The sequence below is a fragment of the Gouania willdenowi genome, chromosome 10, assembly GCF_900634775.1.
Source record: "Gouania willdenowi chromosome 10, fGouWil2.1, whole genome shotgun sequence".
Taxonomy (NCBI): domain Eukaryota; kingdom Metazoa; phylum Chordata; class Actinopteri; order Blenniiformes; family Gobiesocidae; genus Gouania; species Gouania willdenowi.
In genome coordinates, this window is record NC_041053.1 from 16,413,109 (window position 1) to 16,439,687 (window position 26,579).

A 26,579-nucleotide genomic window follows, 5' to 3' on the forward strand; every position below is an offset into this window, starting at 1 on the left:
CTAATATTTGAAGTTATTAGAGCAGTATTTAAAAGAAAAAAAAAACCACTCAGTACATGTTTCCTTCTTGATTTGTGTTTGAGCTTTCTGAATTTCCCCCTAAAGAAATGTTTATTTCATTATGTTAAGATGGTCTGTCATGCTAACCGTGACATTTATCAGATGTTCCCAGCAGTTCACACACCTCCGTGTTTAACAATGAAGACAGACAAACAAATGTCCTGCTAACAAGAAACACAGAGCTGAATAAGCCTGACATTTGTATCTGTCTCCTCAGTTCCCCCACACACCCTCTTTCTGAAGGTATTTTAAAGGTTATCATGAAAGTCTTCATGATCAAACCTCCATGAATGTGCACATCTCTTTTTGTGTTAATTAAAGGCCCCTGAGCTGGAAGGATTTAATTTTTAAACACAAGGGTGCAGAAAATATAGTTATCAACAAGTCTCCATCCAGAGACTGATGCTTGTCACGCACCAATGCACTGCAAAAGATTAGAGAGGCTGCTTTCTAATGTGTTTGTTTACAGCAAGTGTTTTCATATGTCTAGTTCTACTGAATATTCTCACTTTTCCTGTTTCAGAGCTGGGGTTTCTCAAGCAATGCCATCACTGAGGCCAACTAGTGATACACAAACTGTAAAGCTATTATGTTGGTCATCAAGAGAGATTCATTATTTCTGTACTAATTTCCTGATCTCACTTTATTAACTCCACCCATCAATTATGCAAAACAGTAACTCTTATAATAACTTCTCCTGATTAATAAAGTCCATTCTTTTTTAATAATAGAGTGTTTTAAAGCAGTGTTTCCCAACCTTTTTTGTCCCGTGTACCCCTTATCCCATTCGTTATATCATGAGTATAAGCCCCCTAGTTCATGTAATGCACTGTTTCTCAAATGGGGGTATATGTACCCCTATATGGTAGGCAATGTCATGACACGGGGTACTTGAAAGAGAGAAAGGGGAACATTTACAAATGAAAGCATTACAAAAGGGGTTTTATTTATTTTATTCTAATTATTTATTTTAGTTAAAAAATATAATCATATTAAATATCACCAGCAACTCACAAAATGACAACAAAAAAATCAAAATCAAAAATAAAATTTACTGAATAATAAAAAAGAACAGACAACAACAACAAAATACACAAAATGACACAAAAAAAATGTCTATCATAATTGTGTGTCTTTTATTGTCTTTTTTGTTGTCATTTTGTGTTTTTGGTATCATTTTGCATATGTTGTTGTTTATCTGTTCTTTTTATTATTCAGTATATTTCTCTCTTATTTTGTGTGTGTGTGTGTGTTTTTTTTTCTTTTTTTTTGTCGGACAAAGCGGGTACTTTGTTTCAAAAATAGGAGAAAGGGCAAAACATGTTTGAGAACCACTGATGTAATGCATTATTTATTTGTGTCAGCAGGCTCATCTAAAACCTTTCCATTGTCTGATCCAACATCAACCTCGGATTTAAGCCTTATATTCATCTATTTCTGATGTTTTGACCATTTTCACGTCCCTATTATAAAGAGGTGTGCCACAATTTATCATTGATGGATAAATACAATTTGTGTATGCATTTAAACAATTGTCCTACAGTATTAGAAATTAAATTAACAAATGTTTTCGTGTCGCCCCTGAGATGTGTTCAAGTTTACCCCTAAGGGTACACGTACTTCTGGGAAGCACTAGTCTAGAGATAATCCCCCTTTATAGTGAAATAGACACGATCTAGGATCATTGCTGGGTTACCTTGAAGCATCTATCTATATCACTCACGAAACAATAGACATGCAAACTTAAAGGACATTCGTGCCTCTAGGAAAATCATTTCTGTGAAAGTAAACATTACTGGTATTAATTTGTCTAGAAAATTTAACACAAAACGGGGTAAAATATTCTTATTTTTAAATAACTGTAGCAAAATCTGGAAGATATTCACAAAGATTTGAACATTATTGTGCAAGATCTGGGATTTTAACTGCTTTGAAAGAGATGGTTATGTATTGACAAATCATCATTTTCATGCATGTTCTCCAACAGTTTTGTACTACTTTTATATATTTCGCATTAGAAATGAGTAAATTCATTTTCAGCTTGTAAAGAAATGTTGTTATTAAGGTGGACAAAAACCTTCCATTTTTCCTTCGTGATTGTGCATTACCAAAAAAAACCAAAAAAAAAACAAAGCCGCATAAATTACACAAAAAAAATATTTTCATGCATTTAGCTTCAGCAGGACAATATGAAAAATGTGCCTATTTGACGGCAGCATGAATCCAAGGCAAATTTGTTATACATTAAAGTCATTTTAACATGGGATTTGAACATTAAATATGCTAAAATTATTATGTGTGTATGTCAATCAGTCAGTTTCATTTGGAAAAATAAAGAGGGCCGTTAGTTGCTTTGCTGGTAGCTGTGTGGAATTTGCATGTTCTCCCAGTACTTGTGCATCATTCTTTTGGAAACTTTGGTTGTAACCTTCAGAACATGCATGCTAGTGACAACTGACCAACGTGATATAGTGCACTTTTGCATTGGCTCGCAATTAATAATCTCCTCTGACCTTTAATTTATCTCCAACATATGTTTGGATCACAATTTATCGTCATCATCGCTTTGTGGTTTAGTCAAATCTGGATCGATCAGTAAAGGTCAAACAGTTGCATAAATGCAGTGGATTTAATCCCTCAATGAGAGACTCAGCCTGAGACAGACGGTGAAACTGGTCCCTCTGCAGGAATAAACCAGCAGTACAAAGCCTGAACACGTGATCATTACCCTGCAGCTCATTCTGCACTCCCATTAGGCCAAAGCACTAAAGCATAATCCCATCTATGAGTGTGTGTGTGTGTGTGTGTGTGTGTGTGTGTGTGTGTGTGTGTGTGTGTGTGTGTTGGAGGGATGGAGGACAGTCAGTGACCATAATGAACAAGGCACGTAAAGACAGAGTGCCCTCCAGAGGACAGAGCAGAAACACCACTGGAAAGAAGGTTGCATGCAGGGCACACAGTAGCGCTGCTTGGTAATGGAGATAAGGACAACTCTGAAAATGTATTAAGCTTTGGAACTGCACATTTACCATACACACATCAAAGGATCCTAAAGGGAGGGATCTGGTGCTGAGGATTATATTTATGAAAGAGGAGCACATCCTGTCCTTCAGGTTATTTGTAACAATACAGATGTTAAACATAGTCACACAAATATTATAATATTATCTCTCTGTGTGTGTTATTCATGTTATATAAAAACAACAGGAAGACAAACAGCTGTGTTAAACCTTCTTCCTTCCTTGCTTGACTCCATACAGATTACTCTGCACCCTTTTGTAAATCCTAAACACAAAAGGCCCAGAGTAAACACAATCCTTTTACTCAGGTGGACATGGTGAGCGGGAGGAGAATCCATTCTCTGCCTGTGTTTGTTATGATCCCTTGTGTAGTTTTCTTTGAAAAATAAATGGTAAGAGTGAACGAAAAGCAGCACAAATCCTTTCCCAGGGGTTAAACAGTTTTTCAGTTGTCCCAATTCAGCCTGTGCATAAATCAAGCTGATTTTTTTTTTTTTTTTTTTCTCGTGGCATTGAACAAAGCTATCAAGAAAAGCAGGCAAGCCAGCTTTGGTCGTTTCTGTCTCTGGGTGCTCTGGCTTTCTGATGGGAGAGGCTGTAACTGTGGTGCATGACAAAGCTAATCTAACGAGTAAAAAACATTCAAATGCCAGTAAGAGGGAGCAAAGGATGGAGGACAGGCTAGTGATGTGGGATTCAGGGGTGGGGTGGTGATAAGTTCCCTCTATATATGACCATGTAAAGCCTGTCATGTTGCCTCTCAGCTGCAGAGCACTTGTATAATGTGTTTTTCCTCCTCCGTAGATTTATTTTTGCTCTCTTTCTTGCTCTGGGCTCTGCTGTGTTTGAGGCTTCTCTGTAATTTGATTCAGAATTCAATATACTCACTTCCTGTACTGCCTGAGCATTAAAGCTGAAGATGCTGCAAATCGTTCACCTTCAACTTCCTCCTCATTTCTCTCATCTCCCATACACTTCTTTCCTTTATGCGTATACAACCATGCACACCACACATGCTGAGATGGATGCCTGGAGTGGGGGTGGGTATGCAGCAGCTCCCTAGAAACAGGCTCACTGGTTCATCATGTCATTACAGCTCAGAGCGATCACCATGGCAACCAAAGACAGCAGCACCAGCCTCACTCTTGCACAAAGGACACACCCTTGTAGGGAGAAAAACAGGAAGTGCTATGAAGGATGTGTCAGACAGAGAACACGGAGAACAAAGCACCACACGTTTATCTGTAGATCAACCTGCCTTATAGTTAAAAAGTGACATGTTCTTCTGCACATTATATAACCCGCAACGTACTACATTATATTCTTAAAAAAATTATTCACTGCACTACGTTACCGCATGGAGGAGTTTAATATTTTTGCCTGTATGCCGATGGCTGAAGTACCCCTTTCTCTTATTTCTGAATCCAAGTACCCCCTTTGTCCGACTACAACGTTTTGCTTAGAAAACTATTTAAAAACAACTAAAAATCATAATGGTGGAATGAACTAGTGATAACATACATTTTAAAGAATCTCATTTTCAAAATAAGCAGAAAAAACCCCAAAACAACATTTAGTGCAGTGGTTCACAACTTTTTTAGGATTTTGACCCCATTTTGATATGAAGATTTTATTAGGGCGACCCCAAAGAAATTAGTTTCTGATCATGTTTGAGATCATATATGTATATACGTATATACATACAGTATATACATATATATATATATTTTTAACTTTATTTTAGTTGAACTAGATTTATATTTTACAAAGTGAAAGTATAGAAATACAGTTGTTAAAGATTGTGTGACATTTTAATAAAGAACAAAAAAGATGAAAAAAAAAAATCTATTTTCAGGCGACCCCATTTAAACTCCAGACGACACCACATGGGGTCTTGGCCCCATGGTTGAAAAACACTGACTTTGTGGCTCCTTGTGAGATGACTGGAAATTATAAAAACTATAGAAATAAATCTATTTAGGAGCCACTACATCAGTGTTTTGTTTTTCAACCTCGGGCTCGGGACCCCATGTGGGGTTGCCAGAAATCTCTGATATGAATAGATTTTTAAACATTTTTTTAATTATTATTCTTTTTTCAAATCAAAATCTTAAATATTTGTGAAATATAAATCTTGTTCAACTAAAATGCAGTAAAAAAAAAAATTAAATATATCTGAGCTCAAACATGATCAAAAACTGATTCTAGAAAGAAAATGTCTTTGGGGTCGCCAGAAATTCTTGATAACAAAATGGGGTCACGATCCACAAAAGGTAGGAAACCACTGCACTAAATACTGTTTATTTCCACTTATTTACGAAATGAGATTCTTTAATATGTGTTATCCCTATTCCATCATTATGCTCTAAGTTCTTTTTAAATCGTTTTCTAAGCAAAATGTTGTATACGGACACAGGTTGACTTTGACACAGAAATAAGAGAAAGGGGGTACTTGCGCCTAACAAGTTTGAGAACCACTGCAATAGGATAAAAACAACATAAAATTTTTAAAAAAATAGACTGAATGCCAGGATTTTAGAAGTTATCAAGCCACTCTCCAAATAAAGACTGCATGGTAGAATAGTTTGCCTTATTGGAATGGATGTAGTCTTTGGGCAACATGACTATGTATGTAAAACAGTGACTGAGCACACTGGAGGGGGGAAACACAAATAACACCCAAGATAATAGAACAAATGTCCTACAGTCAGGCCTTCCAGAAATTCACAAAATCCAGCCAATCCCTGTGAATTCTGCACGGTCCTGCAATTCTGTTCAATTACTGCAACATTTCTCAATTTCGACTAATCTGACTAATGCCAGAATGAATCACAACAGCCATTGCAATGCTACAGACAGGTTAAGATGAAGCTAAAGCCACATGCTTTTTTTTTAATATATAGCAATTTCCATTAAAAAATTCACAAATGTCTGCCATGTTTTCCCATTTCTCAAACGGGATGACAAGGTGGTCACGTGACATGACCTTGGAGTGAGACCGGGTTGTCTAAAACGGTAGCAGTGGCCAATATCACTGGTGCTTGTTCCCTTAGCGGTATCTCCACACACACATTTACAAAACGCTGAAAACATGAGACAGAGCAAGAGTGTATGCAGAAAAAGTCACAAGTACCTTTGGTTTTATACAAGGTAGCCTGTATACATGTACCTAAACTTTTTCTTCTCCACACTATCAATAAATGAGCAAAAAAACTAAAATGACAATAACATTAAGTGTTGTGTCATGTCAGTCACCAACTGGCAATATTGAGGATTCAGGTACAACAGCTGCTCATCTTTTATCACATAATTAGAATTGGATGCTATGTTTTCAACAGGTTGCAGGGCCAGTTGAGGTCAGGGAAGGCTACTAACAAACAACATTTGACAAGAGTAGATAAATTAATTATTGTGCGATAAAGACTTTGGGATACGTAACATTAAAATGAAAAGTGAAAGTAATACATTACAAGTACTCACGTTACTGTAACTTAGTTGCTTCTAAGGGTACTAATCCTTTTTGAGTACATTTCTAAATCAGTAATTTTACTTGTACTTACATTTTAAAAGAAGTAATTTGTTACATTTCTACACCCAAACTATTGAGTAAAATTTATTTTAAAAAGAATTGTACATTTTGACAAATCTTTTATTTTATACAGATGCCTTTTTGAGGTGAGTACCTTCTAACTTGAGTATTATTGAACTGAGTTACTTTTTACTTGTACTTAAGTATTTTATCTACTTGAGTATATTATGTGAGTACTCTTTACACCTCTGGAAACCACTGGTGTGAATGATAGAGCTTCCGAAAGTCGACTCGGGGTGTGATTATTAAATTTTGATTTGTCATTTTTAGGTTATTAGAGAATAATGAAAATTGTTTGGACTGACGGGTGAAGGTTGGTGGGTTCATTAATTATGTATTTATTAAGTTAAGGGGCAGAAATATAAGAATTGTATTCTTCTTACTGCTCCTTTCCAATCATGGAATTGTTGCAAGACTGTAAAATTATTTCGTGTAATAATCTATGTTGTTATATGGTTTGCATTTTCATGAAAGGAACAAATAAATACCTAAATAAATACAATCTTATGGAGGTAGATTTGTGTCTTTATTATACAATTGAAAAAAAAAAAAATTAAAAAAACCTTTTCAATCAAAAAAAAGTTTACTTCAATCAAAAGTAAATATTTTAAATCAAAAAAGAAAGTGTTCAAATGCAAAAAATAAAAATAAATAAATACAATTAAATAAATAAATAAATAAGTAAAACAATATTTGAGAACCAAATAATTGCATTTGAACACTTGTTTCTTTTTTTTTTGTTAATTATTATTATTGAATAATAAAGACACAAATCTACTTCCATAGAATCAATGGCTTCCGCCCTCATCCACTCTTCCCTCACTGCTGCACAGGCTGTAGCTGTGATTGACATGAGGTGATGAGGTGATGGCGGCCCCGCCCATGCAGCCGCAGAGCAGGAGGAGGACGATAGAGAGTGTGATACCACCATCGGTCCTGAAGCTCCCTCCTGCTGCTGCTGCTGCTGCAACGAGGAGCGGAAAATTACCTGCCCATCCCCCGCACCCTGCCTCCTCCTGCCTCCCTCACACATCCAAGGAGCTGCGGCATGCACACTCAGCCAGAGACACGCAGCTCCGGGCGTCGTTTGTTTCACAGGAGCCGCAGCACTTATGCATTTAACAGTGCTGGACTAAAAAGCAACACAGTCACCAATGCGCAGGTCCGACCTGATGCCGCATGCTGCACGCTGCCATCTTCCAAATCGCTCGGTGACCCACTTACTATAAAACTCCTCCACTGGTCACATGTAATGTTCAAAGTCTGTATAAGACGACAAAGCCCTATTTTAAGCTTTTTATTCCTCCCTTTTTTTTTTTAGATATACACAGTAAACCATCTAAAGCTCCAATAGATCAGACTGAGCTGTTTTTTTTATTATGCTGAACCACTCCCTGGAATGAGGTCATAGCTACTGTCTGAGTGACTAAAAGCATCAACCGCAACGCATCACACAAAGCGTCACTACATGACCGAGCATCATCCACCAGCTCCAAGACATCATACCATCTAAACAAGCTGCAGAAAATCAGCATGTCACAGGCAGTGTGCATGGAATTGAATCCTAATCAAACTGGTATAAAAAAAAAAAAAAAAAAACATCAGGGGGAATTATTTGTCAACCGGATCATCTGCACATATCAGGGATGTTAATGAAAATATATTAGGCCGTGTTTACAGTGCTCCGAGGCTGATGGCAGACATGTCTACAGAAACGGACGCTAATTCCCTGTTAGTTCTTTCAGCTGCTCCCCTTTCAGCAGGGAGTGTGGAGTGTAGGGGGGAGGGGGAGGGGAGCTGTAGCAGCACGAAGGTGGAGAGCAGGAGAAAAGCAGCAGTGAACATGAAGTGAATGTGTGCTACAGCTGTTCAGACAGAGAACCAAGGAGATTGGGAGCTTCAGAATATACAAATTTATTCAAAAAAAAAAAACCCATCAGATTAACAACACAAACACTAATTTGAGTGATGATGATACAAAGTAATATTTGTATTAAAATACATTCAATCCTGCAACGATGCCATTAGAGCCCTTCATTGAGACCTGTATCATACACTGATATTTTTTTACACAGTCATTTATAATAATAGTAATGCATTTCAATTGTATATAGCGCTTTACAGAATTAAGGTATTATTCTTTCACTCCACATGGTAAGCTACTATTGTAGCTACAGCTGCCCTCCGACCACCACCAACACTCACTCACACACTATACTATAGGCAATGTGGGTGAAGTGACACAATGACAGATACCACTGGAGTGGCTGTCCCCCACTGTGGCAGCTGGAATTCTCAGTGGTATCCCATCCAACTACTAAACTAATGAGATTGGGCAATGATAGGCTGTAAGTAAACAATAATACAGACTGGCTGGGCGATATGTCGAGATTCAAGATATATATAGAGTTTTCTATTTTGACGATATAGAAAATTACAATATTGCCTATATATATATAGCTTATTTTGTATTAGAATACTAATTTAGTCTCTGCTTTTGCTATTTCTCAGAACAGAATGAACTCACACATGCTGTCCCTTGTGAAAAAAGGCCAAAAGTGTCACATATGGTGTTTTTTTGACATTTTTTGTGACATTTTGCATCAGCAAATTTAACCTAATTACCTTTTTGGTAAGACTTTAAGTTTAAAAATATTGTTTTAAACCATAGATCACCATTTAGAGAAAAACTATCAAAATATGAGTTTTGGTCCATATTGTTGAGCACTATAATGGACAATAATTTACATAACCAATAAAAATGAATATGAATTATGACTACATTTAATGCAGCCGTAAGGAAACAATTTGAGGCAAAATACAGTAGAGGGAAAGTGACCACAATAGGGCTGCAATGTTGACAATGAGTTGTAATGTATTTTTGCTGCTAGTCTTTGTGTAAACATATATTCAGTGAAAAAAGAGAGGTAAAAACACATTTTTGTGTTTAAGTTTGCCACAAATTCCGGAATTAGCACAAGTTTGATTATTCCTGCCTGGATATCGGGGTGATCTTAAGTGTTACTGTGTGAGGTGGTTGAAATGGGGAAGATGATCACTGTCTCATCCCATAAAATTTTTTATTTAGAATATATTGAAAATAAAAGTTACCTTTATTTTCCTTTTAGCATATGAGGTGATGAAATGTTTTATCTGTTCACTTGACAATTATTTACTATTTAGGAATACTCAAGTATCTATTTATTTATTCTACATTATCATTTCACATTTAATCCACATTAAATAAAAAGAATGACCAACATTAGAAGTCAAGTAGAACCACTAAAATCCCTTATCTTTACACATTTGCACTGATCACGCTGTCATTTTAACACATAGGAGCTGTCACTGAATGTATGGGGAAAAAGCAGGAACACCATATGATCCCAAAAAAGTAGTTTTGTAGTTACATTTAAGTCAATATACATGTTTCAGATCATAGAAGAATGTTATAATTTGCTTAATCACTTAATTTATAATATAAATATATTATCAATTGATGTAAAGGCAAAAGCTAACAATTTGTTCCTGAGTGGGTTGTTTTAAAGCATCTGCTGCCCTCAGGGCCATGTGATAAAGGTACATTTAACATTAGGTTATGTTGTTTAGATTTACTTTATTTTACTCTAATATAATATTAACTGTCCTTTTAGGGCAATAAAACTGTGCTACTTCAATAAAAAAAAATTAAAATAGAATAAAAAAATAATTTCTACTGGGATATAATTCAATGTGTAACACCTGAGTGAATTAAACAGGTGCTTTCACAGGATTATCTGTGCAGGGTAAACTGGTAGTTTTTAAGGGGAGGACTGATAATGGAAATGTTCGTGGAAATGCATAATTCATCTAGAATGTTGCCTCAGGTGAATTGGTGCTAGCACTGATTGTAAACAGCACATGTTAACCTCAAACACAATGTTGACCATTAACCTTTATGGCCAACTATACTTAACTAACAGAAATTAACATCACTGGTTGTGATGGAACGAGGATCGTGGCCAATGTTGAAACCTCTGTCTTTTTAGACAATGATGAGACTTAAAGTTTGTACTTTGTATTTTTCCCTCATTTATACAATGGAAATTGCATACATCTTATCCACCTGATAAAAACAAGTCCTACCAACTTCTAAACAATACCTGATGTTCCAACTCATGCCACAAAGTCAATTTAATGCCTGAGTGTGGTTTGTCCAAAGATGTCCTGGAGCCCTTTGTGCTTTGATCAATACAACCACTTTACAGCTGAAGTTTGGAGTGAGAAAAAATCTTTTACAGCACGTCATTATTCACTGAGGTGAGGTTCATTCAACACAGACTGTCCACTTGACACAATGGGGTAATGTACTATGATCATTCCAAGTCATTGTTGTTTTATACAGAATTTTTTCAAACATCAAAATAAGCAAGATTCCATGGCCAACCAGCACATAGGAAGCTGACCCAGACTATTGTGGTTAAGACATGTCTACACGCAAGCAACAAATAAGTCAGAGGTTAAAGTTGGGTCGAGATAATGCAGAGAAAAGCACAAAAGACGGCCAGTAAAAAGAAGAAATGTATCACCTCTGAATAAAAAGTTTAGGGCATATGAACCCCTTTAAAAATAGAATTACTTATGAAAACGCTGAATACTGAATCTGCAAAGCAAAAGATGCAGATGACCTAAAACTTCAGTACCAAGGAGAGCACCACTGAGTTGACAATATGAAAAGAAGGTTCAAGACAGAAGACGATAAACTGCAGCTTCCCTATGAAGACTTCTTACCTTCTCTTTGTTGGGTAAAGTCTGAGTGCTGGTAAAAGTGTCTCCTCCGTTTATACTGATCAGTTCTGCATCTACAGGTGGAAACGGGGCGGGGAAAACCACTACGTCACTCTTCAGTGTGTCTGAGCTGAAACACACGTCGTACTGCTGAGTGGACTTGGAGTAAGACCAGCTCCCGTCCGGGTGGGTGGTGATCATTGGGGCGCTGTACCTGCTGAAAGAGCCGTCTGTCCTGTGGCATTTCACAGCTATTAAACTGATGAGGCTCAGCAGGAAGATGAGCGACACCGACACAATGGCGATCAGCAGGTACAGGTTGAGGTCAGAGAAGCTGTCCTCCTTTATGGGAACATGTCTGAACTGAGTCTGGATGTCAGCAGAGCTTTCAACCACCACCACATCAATGGACACAGTAGCTGAGAGGGAGGGCTCTCCGTTATCAGAGACCAGCACCACCAAGGGGTGACTCTTCAGGTCGTTGTCACTCATCCTCCTCTTAGTCCTGATCTCCCCGCTGCTGGTTCCGATCCTGAACAGGTTGTTTCCTTTGGGCTCAGACAGGTGATAAGAAAGCAGCGCGTTGTATCCAGAGTCTGCGTCTACAGCCCTGATCTTTGCCACAAAGTATCCTGCTTCAGCAGAATATGGGATGCTCTCACTGTTAACGGAGCCGTGCTCAGAATAAGGAGCCAGAACTGCAGGACTGTTGTCATTCTCATCCAGAATAAACACATTTACAGTCACGTTGCTGCTGAGCGGAGGAACACCAGAGTCTGTGGCCTGAACTTTGAACTGAAACGTCTTCAGCTCCTCAAAGTTAAAGGACTGCAGGCTGATGATGTCTCCACTCTCTGAGTTTATGTTTATCATGACATTATTTAGATCATTATTACTGATTACTGAATATGTCACTTTAGCATTTTCACCTACATCCGGATCTTCAGCAGTCACAGTGTGGATGACAGCCCCAACTGCACTGTTCTCCCTGACAAAAATGTTAATAACTGTCTGTTTAAAATCAGGTGCATTATCATTGACATCAGACACATGAACTGTAACTATGCTTGTACTAGAAAGGGGTGGGACCCCTTCATCTGTAGCTGTTATTGTTATATTATATTGAGAAATTAACTCTCTGTCGAGGGCCCCGTCTACGACTAATGAGTAATGGTTCTTGTATGTGTTTTTTATTGTGAAAGGCACAGGATCCACTATCCGAACCTGAACTATTCCGTTTTTATCTGCATCGTGATCCCTCACTGTAATGAGGCCGACCATTGTGTCCACCCCAGAGTCTTCTTTCACCATATTTACTAAAGACGTCACTGTTATTTCAGGCGGATTGTCATTAACATCTATTATTTCAATCAGAACTTTAGTATTAGATGCTCTTGGGTTTGGTCCTCTGTCCTTTGCCTGGACTCGCATTTCAACTGCACTGTTCTTTTCATGGTCCAATTCTCCATTGACTGTAATCTCACCAGTTTCAGGGTTAATGTGGAATTTATTAATATCATTATTATTGTCCTGGTTGATAAAAGAATATTGAATTTCTGCATTTTTACCTTCGTCTAAATCACGAGCATGCACAGTTAGTACAGTGGCTCCTCGCAGTGTGTTCTCCATTACTGTGGCCTTATACAAAGATTTGTCAAACACTGGTATGTTATCATTTACATCTTGCACATTCACGATGATCAGTAATGTGCCTGATTTAGGGGGTTTTCCTCCGTCTACAGCCGTAAGTGTTACCTTGATCATTGGCTGTCTCTCGCGGTCTAATGTTTTATGCAGAACCATTTCTGCGAACATTGTGGGCTCACCGTTATTCTGCACATCTAAAGAGAAATGCTCGTTTGGGCTCAGCTTGTAGCTTTTAACGGAATACATCCCGACGTCTGCGTCAAACGCATTCGGTAAAGCAAACCTCTCCCCTGAAAAAGCCAATTCTGACACATTTAAGACAATCTGCGGGATTCGAAATGAAGGCGTGTTGTCGTTGATGTCCAGGATTTTAACCTCAAAGCGATACAGATTGAGGGGATCATTCACAATAGCTTCCACCTCCAGTGAGCATTTGGCGTTCCGTGCGCACAGCTCCTCCCGGTCTATTCTGTCTTTCACCAACAGTAATCCAGTCTTAACGTTGACCTCCAGATACTTGGTGTTTGGTCCTGAGATCTGAAAACCTCTGTTCTGCAGTTCGTGCACGTCTAGATGTAAATCCTTGGCTAAATTCCCCACAGTGGAACCAGTGCTGGACTCCTCCGTCACAGAATACACGATCTGAGCCGCTGCGACAGTCCATACGTGACATACAGAAAATAAATAATAAATCCAAAGCTGAAAAATATCCTTTTGTAACATATTCCTTGTTTGCCTGAACAACAGTAATAAAAAAATAAAAAAAAGTCAATCCGATGGTCTCATAGCCGAGTAGCGACATCCACACTGAAGACTGACACGAACAAAGAATTATAAAACGTCTCTTAAAGGCAGAGCGACATGGGAGGAAACCATTTTCACCCTCTATAAGCTGTTAACGACATCTAGCGGTGGGATAACGCCATTGCCCAAAAGGAATAAAAAAAGAAAAAACGTAAATTCATAAATAAATGCATAAAATGATATTTTAAAACAAATGTCAACAGCAGTCACATGAAAACCTAGAACCCTTATAATGTACATTACAAGACAGGTGCTGGACATCTTATAAAGAATGACAAAAAAAAAAAATGTTTGCCATCTGAAAATATAGATGTACAAAAACAATTATAATTAATAATATTTTTTTAAGTACAGAAAAAGATGAGTGCCCCTCGAACATAATTCAATTTTGAAAATTCACTCTCATACAAATTTGAGTGACTGCCATTTTGTAGAGCATTGCTGAATCAGCAAAAAGGATTGCACGATGATTTCAGCACCACGGACAGAGCTAGACAAACTACACTACAAACTCACCCGTGTTGTTAATCAGGCAAGTGTAATTATTGGTTGATCACAGACACCCCCTTTCTGAACTGCACCACCACTCTGTGATCAGGAAAGCCACCCTGATCACAGAAGACCCATCACACCCCCTCCATCGCTCATTTCAGCTACTACCACCATCAGGCAGACGATACAAAGTTCCTCTGGCTCGGAAAAAACATTTACAAATGCACATTCATCCCCTCTTAAATAACTGCTCCGAACAACACAAGATAGCCATTACACTGCAAACAATTTGTATCTGTTATTTTTTAAATGATCCTCATTGTGTGTTTTTAAGCCAATTTTATGTTTTACTGTGCCAAATTTTTTTGCTGTTATGGCCATGTCCAAAATATATATTCTGTCACTGCTTCAGGATGGAAAATAAAGTCTATCTAACGAAAGAGTTGACAATAAATAAGTCCAACTGGAAAAAATGTTGATTCGACTATGAACTCTAGCTTCACTGTAATGACTTATATCTTACCTTCTCTTTGTTGGGTAAAGTCTGAGTGCTGGTAAAAGTATCTCCTCCATTTATACTGATCAGTTCTGCATCTACAGGTGGAAACGGGGCGGGGAAAACCACTACGTCACTCTTCAGTGTGTCTGAGCTGAAACACACGTCATACTGCTGAGTGGACTTGGAGTAAGACCAGCTCCCGTCCGGGTGGGTGGTAATCATTGGGGCGCTGTACCTGCTGAAAGAGCCTTCTGTCCTGTGGCATTTGACAGCTATTAAACTGATGAGGCTCAGCAGGAAGATGAGCGACACCGACACAATGGCGATCAGCAGGTACAGGTTGAGGTCAGAGAAGCTGTCCTCCTTTATGGGAACATGTCTGAACTGAGTCTGGATGTCAGCGGAGCTTTCAACCACCACCACATCAATGGACACAGTAGCTGAGAGGGAGGGCTCTCCGTTATCAGAGACCAGCACCACCAAGGGGTGACTCTTCAGGTCGTTGTCACTCATCCTCCTCTTAGTCCTGATCTCCCCGCTGCTGGTTCCAATCCTGAACAGGTTGTTTCCTTTGGGCTCAGACAGGTGATAAGAAAGCAGCGCGTTGTATCCAGAGTCTGCGTCTACAGCCCTGATCTTTGCCACAAAGTATCCTGCTTCAGCAGAATATGGGATGCTCTCACTGTTAACGGAGCTGTGCTCAGAATAAGGAGCCAGAACTGCAGGACTGTTGTCATTCTCATCCAGAATAAACACATTTACAGTCACGTTGCTGCTGAGCGGAGGAACACCAGAGTCTGTGGCCTGAACTTTGAACTGAAATGTCTTCAGTTCTTCAAAGTTAAAGGACTGCAGGCTGATGATGTCTCCACTCTCTGAGTTTATATTTATTACTGAAGTTATTGGAAGCCCTTTTGCATTAGCATCTAGGAGTGAATATGTCACTTTAGCATTTTCTTCCACATCAGGGTCAGCTGCACTAATAACAGATATAGTAGCCCCGATAGCATTGTTCTCTTTCACATATGCATTAATTAGAGGCTCTGAAAAAAGAGGTGCATTGTCATTAACATCAGATATGTGAACAGGAATAACCGTCATGCTGGAGAGAGGTGGGCTTCCTTCATCAGTGGCTATGACTGTGACATTATATTGAGAAATACTCTCTCTGTCAAGGGGACCATCAACTATTAGCGAGAAGTAATTTTTATAGTTGAGCTTGAGTATAAAAGGCACTGATCCAAGAATTTTTGCATTCGTAACACCATTGTTACCTCCATCTTTGTCCGTTACTGTCACCAAGGCAACAACTGTTCCGACCTCTGCATTTTCTTTAACTGGGCTCATGAGGGATGTGATGGCAATTTCAGGAGTGTTGTCGTTTACATCAATCACCTCCACTAATAGTTTACCATGCACACTTCTAGAGGGCGTGCCTTTATCCTTCGCCTGTATGCGTATGTCATAAGCTTGGCTCTCTTCATAGTCTATTGTTCCAACTACAGTTACTTCTCCCGTGTCTGGATTTATTGAGAATATTGTTGAAGGATTGAAATTCCCTCTTTCCAAAAATGAATATTGAATTTCACTGTTTATTCCCTCATCCAAGTCTGAAGCACTTACAGTGAGAATGGATGTCTGAGAGGGAGTATTTTCCATAACCTGAGCTTTATATAGAGGTTGATTAAATATGGGCGTATTGTCATTTGTATCTAAAACATTAACGATTATATTTAAAGTTCCTGTTTTCGCAGGTTTTCCTCCGTCCATAGCTGTCAGAATTAAATAAATAACAGACTTTTTCTCTCGATCTAAGGGTTTTTGCAGCACTAACTCAGCAGACTCGCTTTGCTGTTCACTGCTCTGAACATCAAGAGAGAAATATTCATTTGCACTCAGCTTATAGCTCTTTATCGCGTTACTACCCGTGTCTGCGTCGTTTGCCATTGGCAATAAATACCTCTCACCCACAGAGGAAGACTCCGACATGCCTAAAGTCATCTCTGTGTTGCGAAAATACGGCCCATTGTCGTTGATATCAAGGACATGAACCTCAATGCGGTGCAGATGCGTCGGATTGCTGAGCACGGCTTCAATGTTCACGGAGCACCTCGGACTATTAGGACACAGCGCTTCACGGTCGATCCGTTCACAAACAAACAGCGATCCCGTTTTTAAATCCACGTCGAAATATTTCCCAGTGGAGGCGATGCGTAAATCCCGTCTGTCCAGCTCCTGCACGCTGATATGTAAGTCTTTAGCGAGGTTCCCCACCACCGTCCCTTTGTCCACCTCCTCTGCCACGGAGAAGGAAAGCTGCACCGCAGACGCATCGCACACAAAATAAAAAAGAAAGATTTGTATCCAAATGAAAGTACGTTGCTGCCCTTGTTTCATCGCTGCATCCAGAATAAAAGAAGAACCTCGTAACGTGTCCGTGCGCGCACACGCAGTGAAAGCAGACGAAGCCGCGGTGTGTGGCTGCGGTTAGTGCATTTTCTGACAAAGCATTGAACTACGTAGATGGAGAGGAGGAGTCTGGGTAAAAAAAAAAAAGAAAAAGACCCATACAAAAAAATAACACGGTCTCCAGCGACATCGTCTGCTGATTTAATGCTACTGTGCTAGTGTGTGTAAATTACAAAGTAAAAAAGGGCAGCAATAAAAGAAGTGTCGATAAGAAATTATGCAAATGAAAGGCTTGAATACAAATACATTCATAGATAAAATCACACAATTTCAGCACAATACGGAGAGTTATAAATATCCTGTTTTTTTTATTTTTTGTACTTACATTTTGCTTAATTTTGAATGTGATGTTTATAATATACTTAAAGTCCTGTGTCCCAAGAGCCACCATATAAAAACATGATATGTGGCCATACCTGCATGTCATTTCCCGATCTCATTAAATCTCCAAAGCTAAGCAGGGCTGGGCCTGGCTAGTTGGATGGGAGACCACTGAGTATACCAGGTGAAACAGTGGGGGGCAGTTTAGTCTAGTTTTATCGGTCACTGTGTCCAGGCATGACACGTCACCCACATTGCCTAGTATGAATGTGGTGTGAGTGTTGGTGCACTGGCAGCCTCCCTTCTGTGGGTCTGCCCCAGGGCAGCTGTGGCCAAAGTAGTAGCTTACCACCACTAAGTGAAGTGAAAGAATATTATGTGTAAAGTACTTTGAGTGACCAAAAAAAGGCTCTATATAAATCCAATGCATTATTACTGTCATTATGACTTTTAAAAGTATTTTAAACTCACCTTCTCTTTGTTGGGTAAAGTCTGAGTGCTGGTAAAAGTGTCTCCTCCGTTTATACTGATCAGTTCTGCATCTACAGGTGGAAACGGGGCGGGGAAAACCACTACGTCACTCTTCAGTGTGTCTGAGCTGAAACACACGTCGTACTGCTGAGTGGACTTGGAGTAAGACCAGCTCCCGTCCGGGTGGGTGGTGATCATTGGGCGCTGTACCTGCTGAAAGAGCCGTCTGTCCTGTGGCATTTGACAGCTATTAAACTGATGAGGCTCAGCAGGAAGATGAGCGACACCGACACAATGGCGATCAGCAGGTACAGGTTGAGGTCAGAGAAGCTGTCCTCCTTTATGGGAACATGTCTGAACTGAGTCTGGATGTCAGCGGAGCTTTCAACCACCACCACATCAATGGACACAGTAGCTGAGAGGGAGGGCTCTCCGTTATCAGAGACCAGCACCACCAAGGGGTGACTCTTCAGGTCGTTGTCACTCATCCTCCTCTTAGTCCTGATCTCCCCGCTGCTGGTTCCGATCCTGAACAGGTTGTTTCCTTTGGGCTCAGACAGGTGATAAGAAAGCAGCGCGTTGTATCCAGAGTCTGCGTCTACAGCCCTGATCTTTGCCACAAAGTATCCTGCTTCAGCAGAATATGGGATGCTCTCACTGTTAACGGAGCCGTGCTCAGAATAAGGAGCCAGAACTGCAGGACTGTTGTCATTCTCATCCAGAATAAACACATTTACAGTCACGTTGCTGCTGAGCGGAGGAACACCAGAGTCTGTGGCCTGAACTTTGAACTGAAACGTCTTCAGCTCCTCAAAGTTAAAGGACTGCAGGCTGATGATGTCTCCACTTTCTGAGTTTATATTTAAAACTGATGTAATGGGAATATTTTTGGTTGAACTGTCTAATAAATTGTAAGTCAGCTTTGCATTATAATCTAAATCAGGGTCAATTGCACTTATTGTACAAATCACTGAGCCAGTTGGACTGTTTTCTTTGACATAAACATTTAACACAGGCTCCATAAACTGAGGTGCGTTATCGTTAACATCTGAAACCTGTACAGTAATGACTCTCATACTGGACAGAGGGGGATTCCCTTCATCTGTGGCTGTAATGGTGAGATTATAAAGAGAAATATTCTCTCTATCCAAAGGTCCATCCACCACTAATGAATAATCATTTTTATAATTAGATTTTAATTTAAAGGGAACAGATCCAACCACTTTACAGTGAGTTACACCATTATTACCTCCATCTTTATCAGAAACTGTTACTAAAGCAACAATAGTTCCCACTTCTGCGTCTTCTTTAACAGGCGTCATTAGTGACGTCACGGATATTTCTGGCTTATTATCGTTCACATCAATTATTTCAATCAATAGTTTAGCATGTGCACTGCGGGGTACAGGACCCTGATCCATAGCCTGAACTCTGACGTCATAAGCAGGCGTTTCTTCGTAATCAAGTTCCCCTTTTACTGAAATCTCTCCTGTTTCTGAATTGAGATAGAAAACAGCAGATGGATTGGTATTGCCTTGTTTTATAAAAGAATAAACTATTTTACCATGAATTCCATCATCTGCATCTGTTGCATTTAGTTTTATTACATACGACCCGGGAAGTGCATTTTCCTTAACATGCACTTTATACAGTGATTTACTAAACGTTGGTGCATTATCATTTACATCCAGTACATTCACTACTATCTGTAATGTTCCTGATCTCGGAGGTTTTCCACCATCGACTGCAGTCAGGAGGAGTGTGATGACAGACTGTTTCTCCCGGTCTAAAGCTTTCTGTAGCACTAACTCTGCAGACACACCGTGATCCCCGCCGCTCTGCACGTCAAGCGAGAAATGTTCATTTGGACTCAGTTTGTAGCTTTTCACTGCGTTGTTTCCTATGTCTGCATCCACTGCTATTGGGAGGAAATATCGCTCCCCTGATAAGGAAGACTCTGATATATTTAGAAAATAGGTATTTTCAATAAAAGCAGGTGAGTTGTCATTAATATCCATAATAATAACCTCTATGCGATGTGCAGTCATCGGATCGCTTAAAACCGCTTGTATTTTGAGGGAACATTTCACCAGATGCGCACACAGCTCCTCTCTGTCTATTCTCTCATCAACAAAGAGATTCCCGGTCCGTAAATTCACGTCAAAGTACTTCTTACTGTGACTCGAAACAACACGTAGATCTCTGCTCTGCAGCTCGTTTACATTGAGGTTTAAATCCTTTGCGATATTTCCCACCACAGTGCCTTTGTTCACCTCCTCAGCAATGGAATAGGACAACTGCGTCGCTGACGGTTCACACAGACAAAGAAACACGACCAGATAAATCCAGACAATATGTCCACGTCCTTGATACATAGTTGATTAAAAAAAAATCCCAGTCATTAAAACCGTAGAAACGAGAGAAACATCCAGAGAGGTCGGAGAAGGTTCCCGTTCGTCCGCTATCAGCACAGTATGGGTGTAAATGACCATAAAGACTTGATTTTTTTTTTTTTTTCTATTGAAGAGGCGTGGCTATGCTTAAAGCTGTACACAACAGTCAAAACACGGTCTCGTGCGACATCCTGTGGTGAGAAAAATATAATACAACCACTTCTAATGTGTCTTTTATTTTTCTTTAAAAAAAAAAAAAAAAGGAAGTAACAGGTGACCTAAATATTAACGCTCCCTTATAGCATATAAGCATGGAGCCCCAGACATGACATGGTCAAAAAATAAATTCAAAAAAATGTAGCCACAATATACTAAGATGTGGCCACAAATTACTAATTTGTTTCCACAATTTTTTATTTTTTTTTACCATGTCATGTGTAACACTAACCCCCAAATCAAATCATAAGGAACAGGTGCGCACAGCAGGGCACCACCCAGCTCCTGGTCCCTCAAAGAGAAATAGCGCTCCTCCAACTCAACTACAGGTCCCTTCTCTTCTAACGCTGATGAACTCAAACATTCATACAACACACACAATCACTCTCAGATCTACCGCTCACTCATACGACCTCTCCGACCTCTCTGGGTGTTTCTCACAGTAGGGACACATGCACACAGGCACTGACAGACATGCACAGAGACAGACAGATGACATGCACACATATAAACTAGACCCGAGCACAGTCACAACCAAGCCTCACACAAGCTCTTAAACTACCTAAAGGGGCACAGACACTGCCGTGGAGGGTCGCATCCTGTCACCCCGTTGAAGCGATTTATTCATTTATTTTAATGAGCTATATTGTACACATGTTCTATGTTTCATCAAATTATAGTACAGATTGTAAATGATAAAACACAAAAAAACAATACTTAAGTAAATGTGCAAAAACACGTAATTTACTATTTCCAACAGCTAAGGTGAGATAACTTTGCACCGAAAAGTGTGTTGTGCATATGACGCGTGTGTACACACAGAGCTACACACACTCACATATTAACAGTTTAAATGGATGTACAACATAAACAAAAACAACACGGTATTGACGAGAGCAGATCAGCACCTGCTCCTCTTTGACTGCATCTGCTGTTGCTACAGCAACAAGTCACGCTCAACACCGAGAACGGTATTAATTCGCATTAAATGAGTATTATCGTAGCCAGAATTTTTTTTTTTTTTTTTTCTGCACCATGTCATGTCTGGAGCTCAGTATGAGTACAAATCAAAACCAGTGACTTGTTTGAGATAGTATGCACGAGATGATACACATGTTTTGCGATTAGGTGTTCAGCACCACGGACAGCACATGCTCGCAGATTAAAAAACTAAAACGGAAATAAATTACAGTTAAATAAACTGACCAAAAGATACATATATAACAAATTAGAGGTACATTGATAATATTTTAATCCAAAGATGAGGACAAAGTCTCAAATAGGTAAATGATAATAGCTAAAGCAATTACAGTTGCCTCTGCAAAAATGGTAAGAGTAGTTGTACACGTATAAAACATGAAATATATTTTATGTATTACCAATAAATGAAGAGAGAGTGGACTTACAGAGAAATTAGTCTGGGAGGATATTAAAGCCTTTTAGATGACAACAATAAACAAGATTTTTTTAAAAAAAAGCATCAGAACACATAATATAATATGATAATGTTATTACAAACATCTGAGTTGAGCGAAACAGAGTTGACATTGTCTCCCAGATGAGCAACTTAGTTCTCCTCTTTGCTGCTACAGAGACTTTGAAAGAAAGTTCTAAACCTCTATAGATTATCTTTTTATTTAGCTTGCAGTTCAAATTCACTACAGGTAACCTTTAATTTTCTTAACACACATATAAAGCATTTACCAAGTATCAAAACCCCATGTAAATAATTCTAACGGTAAGTTATTAGGTTGAAAAACCCGTAACATTAACCACATTATTTTGATATGTCATAAACTCCTAAAACAGCCCAAAATTTATGAAAGAACTATAAAACATTCACAACATTATTCTAAACATTGAGAAAAACTCTAAAGGTTAAAATTTCACCACTATTTCTACGTATGGAATCATTTCACAACTATCTTCTATATGGAATCATGGAGAGCAAGCTAATGTAATCATGTCAATGACGTACCTTCTCTTTGTTGGGTAAAGTCTGAGTGCTGGTAAAAGTGTCTCCTCCGTTTATACTGATCAGTTCTGCATCTACAGGTGGAAACGGGGCGGGGAAAACCACTACGTCACTCTTCAGTGTGTCTGAGCTGAAACACACGTCGTACTGCTGAGTGGACTTGGAGTAAGACCAGCTCCCGTCCGGGTGGGTGGTGATCATTGGGGCGCTGTACCTGCTGAAAGAGCCGTCTGTCCTGTGGCATTTGACAGCTATTAAACTGATGAGGCTCAGCAGGAAGATGAGCGACACCGACACAATGGCGATCAGCAGGTACAGGTTGAGGTCAGAGAAGCTGTCCTCCTTTATGGGAACATGTCTGAACTGAGTCTGGATGTCAGCGGAGCTTTCAACCACCACCACATCAATGGACACAGTAGCTGAGAGGGAGGGCTCTCCGTTATCAGAGACCAGCACCACCAAGGGGTGACTCTTCAGGTCGTTGTCACTCATCCTCCTCTTAGTCCTGATCTCCCCGCTGCTGGTTCCGATCCTGAACAGGTTGTTTCCTTTGGGCTCAGACAGGTGATAAGAAAGCAGCGCGTTGTATCCAGAGTCTGCGTCTACAGCCCTGATCTTTGCCACAAAGTATCCTGCTTCAGCAGAATATGGGATGCTCTCACTGTTAACGGAGCCGTGCTCAGAATAAGGAGCCAGAACTGCAGGACTGTTGTCATTCTCATCCAGAATAAACACATTTACAGTCACGTTGCTGCTGAGCGGAGGAACACCAGAGTCTGTGGCCTGAACTTTGAACTGAAACATCTTCAGCTCCTCAAAGTTAAAGGACTGCAGGCTGATGATGTCTCCACTCTCTGAGTTTATATTTAAAACTGATGTAATGGGAATATGTTTGGTTGAACTGTCTAATAAATTGTAAGTCAGCTTTGCATTATAATCTAAATCAGGGTCAATTGCACTTATTGTACAAATCACTGAACCAGTTGGACTGTTTTCTTTGACATAAACATTTAACACAGGCTCCATAAACTGAGGTGCGTTATCGTTAACATCTGAAACCTGTACAGTAATGACTCTCATACTGGACAGAGGGGGATTCCCTTCATCTGTGGCTGTAATGGTGACATTATAAAGAGAAATATTCTCTCTATCCAAAGGTCCATCCACCACTAATGAATAATCATTTTTATAATTAGATTTTAATTTAAAGGGAACAGATCCAACCACGTTACAGTGAGTTACACCATTATTACCTCCATCTTTATCAGAAACTGTTACTAAAGCAACAATAGTTCCCACTTCTGCGTCTTCTTTAACAGGCGTCATTAGTGACGTCACTGATATTTCTGGCTTATTATCGTTCACATCAATTATTTCAATCAATAGTTTAGCACGTGCACTACGGGGTACAGGACCCTGATCCATAGCCTGAACTCTGACGTCATAAGCAGGCGTTTCTTCGTAATCAAGTTCCCCTTTTACTGAAATCTCTCCTGTTTCTGAATTGAGATAGAAAACAGCAGATGGATTGGTATTGCCTTGTTTTATAAAAGAATAAACTATTTTACCATTAATTCCATCATCTGCATCTGTTGCATTTAGCTTTGTAACTCGAGTGCCTGGAGCCGCGTTTTCCACGACATGGACTTTATAAAGAGACTTACTAAATGTAGGTATGTTATCGTTCACATCTATAACAGTCACGTATAGTTGCAACAATCCTGATCTCGGAGGTTTTCCACCATCGACTGCAGTCAGGAGGAGTGTGATGACAGACTGTTTCTCCCGGTCTAAAGCTTTCTGTAGCACTAACTCTGCAGACACACCGTGATCCCCGCCGCTCTGCACGTCAAGCGAGAAATGTTCATTTGGACTCAGTTTGTAGCTTTTCACTGCGTTGTTTCCTATGTCTGCATCCACTGCTATTGGGAGGAAATATCGCTCCCCTGATAAGGAAGACTCTGATATATTTAGAAAATAGGTATTTTCAATAAAAGCAGGTGAGTTGTCATTAATATCCAGAATAATAACCTCTATGCGATGTGCAGTCATCGGATCGCTTAAAACCGCTTGTATTTTTAGGGAACATTTCACCAGATGCGCACACAGCTCCTCTCTGTCTATTCTCTCATCAACAAAGAGATTCCCGGTCCGTAAATTCACGTCAAAGTACTTCTTACTGTGACTCGAAACAACACGTAGATCTCTGCTCTGCAGCTCGTTTACATTGAGGTTTAAATCCTTTGCGATATTTCCCACCACAGTGCCTTTGTTCACCTCCTCAGCAATGGAATAGGACAACTGCGTCGCTGACGGTTCACACAGACAAAGAAACACGACCAGATAAATCCAGACAATATGTCCACGTCCTTGATACATAGTTGATTAAAAAAAAATCCCAGTCATTAAAACCGTAGAAACGAGAGAAACATCCAGAGAGGTCGGAGAAGGTTCCCGTTCGTCCGCTATCAGCACAGTATGGGTGTAAATGACCATAAAGACTTGATTTTTTTTTTTTTTCTATTGAAGAGGCGTGGCTATGCTTAAAGCTGTACACAACAGTCAAAACACGGTCTCGTGCGACATCCTGTGGTGAATAAAATATAATACAACCACTTCTAGTGTCTTTTACTTTTCTTTTTTTTTTTTAAAAAAAAAGGAAGAAACAGGTGACCTAAATATTAACGCTCCCTTATAGCATATAAGCATGGAGCCCCAGACATGACATGGTCAAAAAATAAATTCAAAAAAATGTGTCCACAATATACTAATATGTGGCCACAAATTACTAATTTGTTTCCACATTTTTTTTTTTTTTTTTTTACCATGTCATGTGTAACCCTAACCCCCAAATCAAATCATAAGGAACAGGTGCGCACAGCAGGGCACCACCCAGCTCCTGGTCCCTCAAAGAGAAATAGCGCTCCTCCAACTCAACTACAGGTCCCTTCTCTTCTAACGCTGATGAACTCAAACATTCATACAACACACACAATCACTCTCAGATCTACCGCTCACTCATACGACCTCTCCAACCTCTCTGGATGTTTCTCACAGTAGGGACACATGCACACAGGCACTGACAGACATGCACAGAGACAGACAGATGACATGCACACATATGAACTAGACCCGAGCACAGTCACAACCAACCCTCACACAAGCACCTAACACTTAAACTACCTAAAGGGACACAGACACTGCCGTGGAGGGTTGCATCCTGTCACCCCGTTGAAGCAATTTATTTATTTATTTTAATGAGCTATATTGTACACATGTTTTATGTTTCATCAAATTATAGTACAGATTGTAAATGATAAAATACAAAAAAAACAATACTTAAGTAAATGTGCAAAAACACGTAAATTACTATTTCCAACAGCTAAGGTGAGATAACTTTGCACCGAAAAGTGAGTTGCGCATATGACGCGTGTGTACACACAGAGCTACACACACTCACATATTAACAGTTTTAATGGATGTACAACATAAACAAAAACAACACGGTATTGACGAGAGCAGATCAGCACCTGCTCCTCTTTGACTGCATCTGCTGTTGCTACAGCAACAAGTCACGCTCAACACCGAGAACGGTATTAATTTGCATTAAATGAGTATTATCGTAACCACAATTTTTTATTTTTCTGCACCATGTCATGTCTGGAGCTCAGTATAAGTACATATTAAAACCAGTGACTTGTTTGAGATAGTATGCACGAGATGATACACATGTTTTACGATTAGGTGTTCAGCACCACGGACAGCACATGCTCGCGGATTATAAAACTAAAACGTAAATAAATTACAGTTAAATAAACTGACCAAAAGATAGATATATAACAAATTAGAGGTACAT

General features: G+C 39.5%; 2 protein-coding genes and 1 pseudogene across 7 annotated transcripts in view; all 3 read right to left on the reverse strand.

The window, feature by feature from the left end:
- Window positions 1-26,579, reverse strand: part of LOC114470587 (protocadherin alpha-C2-like) — a 171,065-nt gene that overhangs the window by 23,189 nt on the left and 121,297 nt on the right. Inside the window, exon 1 of one of the 6 annotated variants that reach the window (XM_028458840.1) lies at window positions 14,903-17,314. The exons of 4 other annotated variants lie outside the window; for them this stretch is intronic. In XM_028458840.1, coding sequence (XP_028314641.1) covers window positions 14,903-17,275 — 2,373 coding nt within the window. In that variant the 5' untranslated portion in view covers window positions 17,276-17,314. Of the gene's footprint in view, window positions 1-11,439; window positions 13,846-14,902; window positions 17,315-26,579 lie in introns of those variants that run through there. One more of the 6 variants, XM_028458842.1, reaches the window with a different exon arrangement.
- LOC114470589 (protocadherin alpha-5 pseudogene) lies at window positions 18,119-20,611 on the reverse strand (annotated as a pseudogene).
- Window positions 22,715-25,199, reverse strand: LOC114470592 (protocadherin alpha-2-like). The gene has a single exon (XM_028458854.1). It carries the CDS (start codon window positions 25,100-25,102, stop codon window positions 22,715-22,717), a length of 2,388 nt encoding a protein of 795 aa, XP_028314655.1. The 5' UTR covers window positions 25,103-25,199.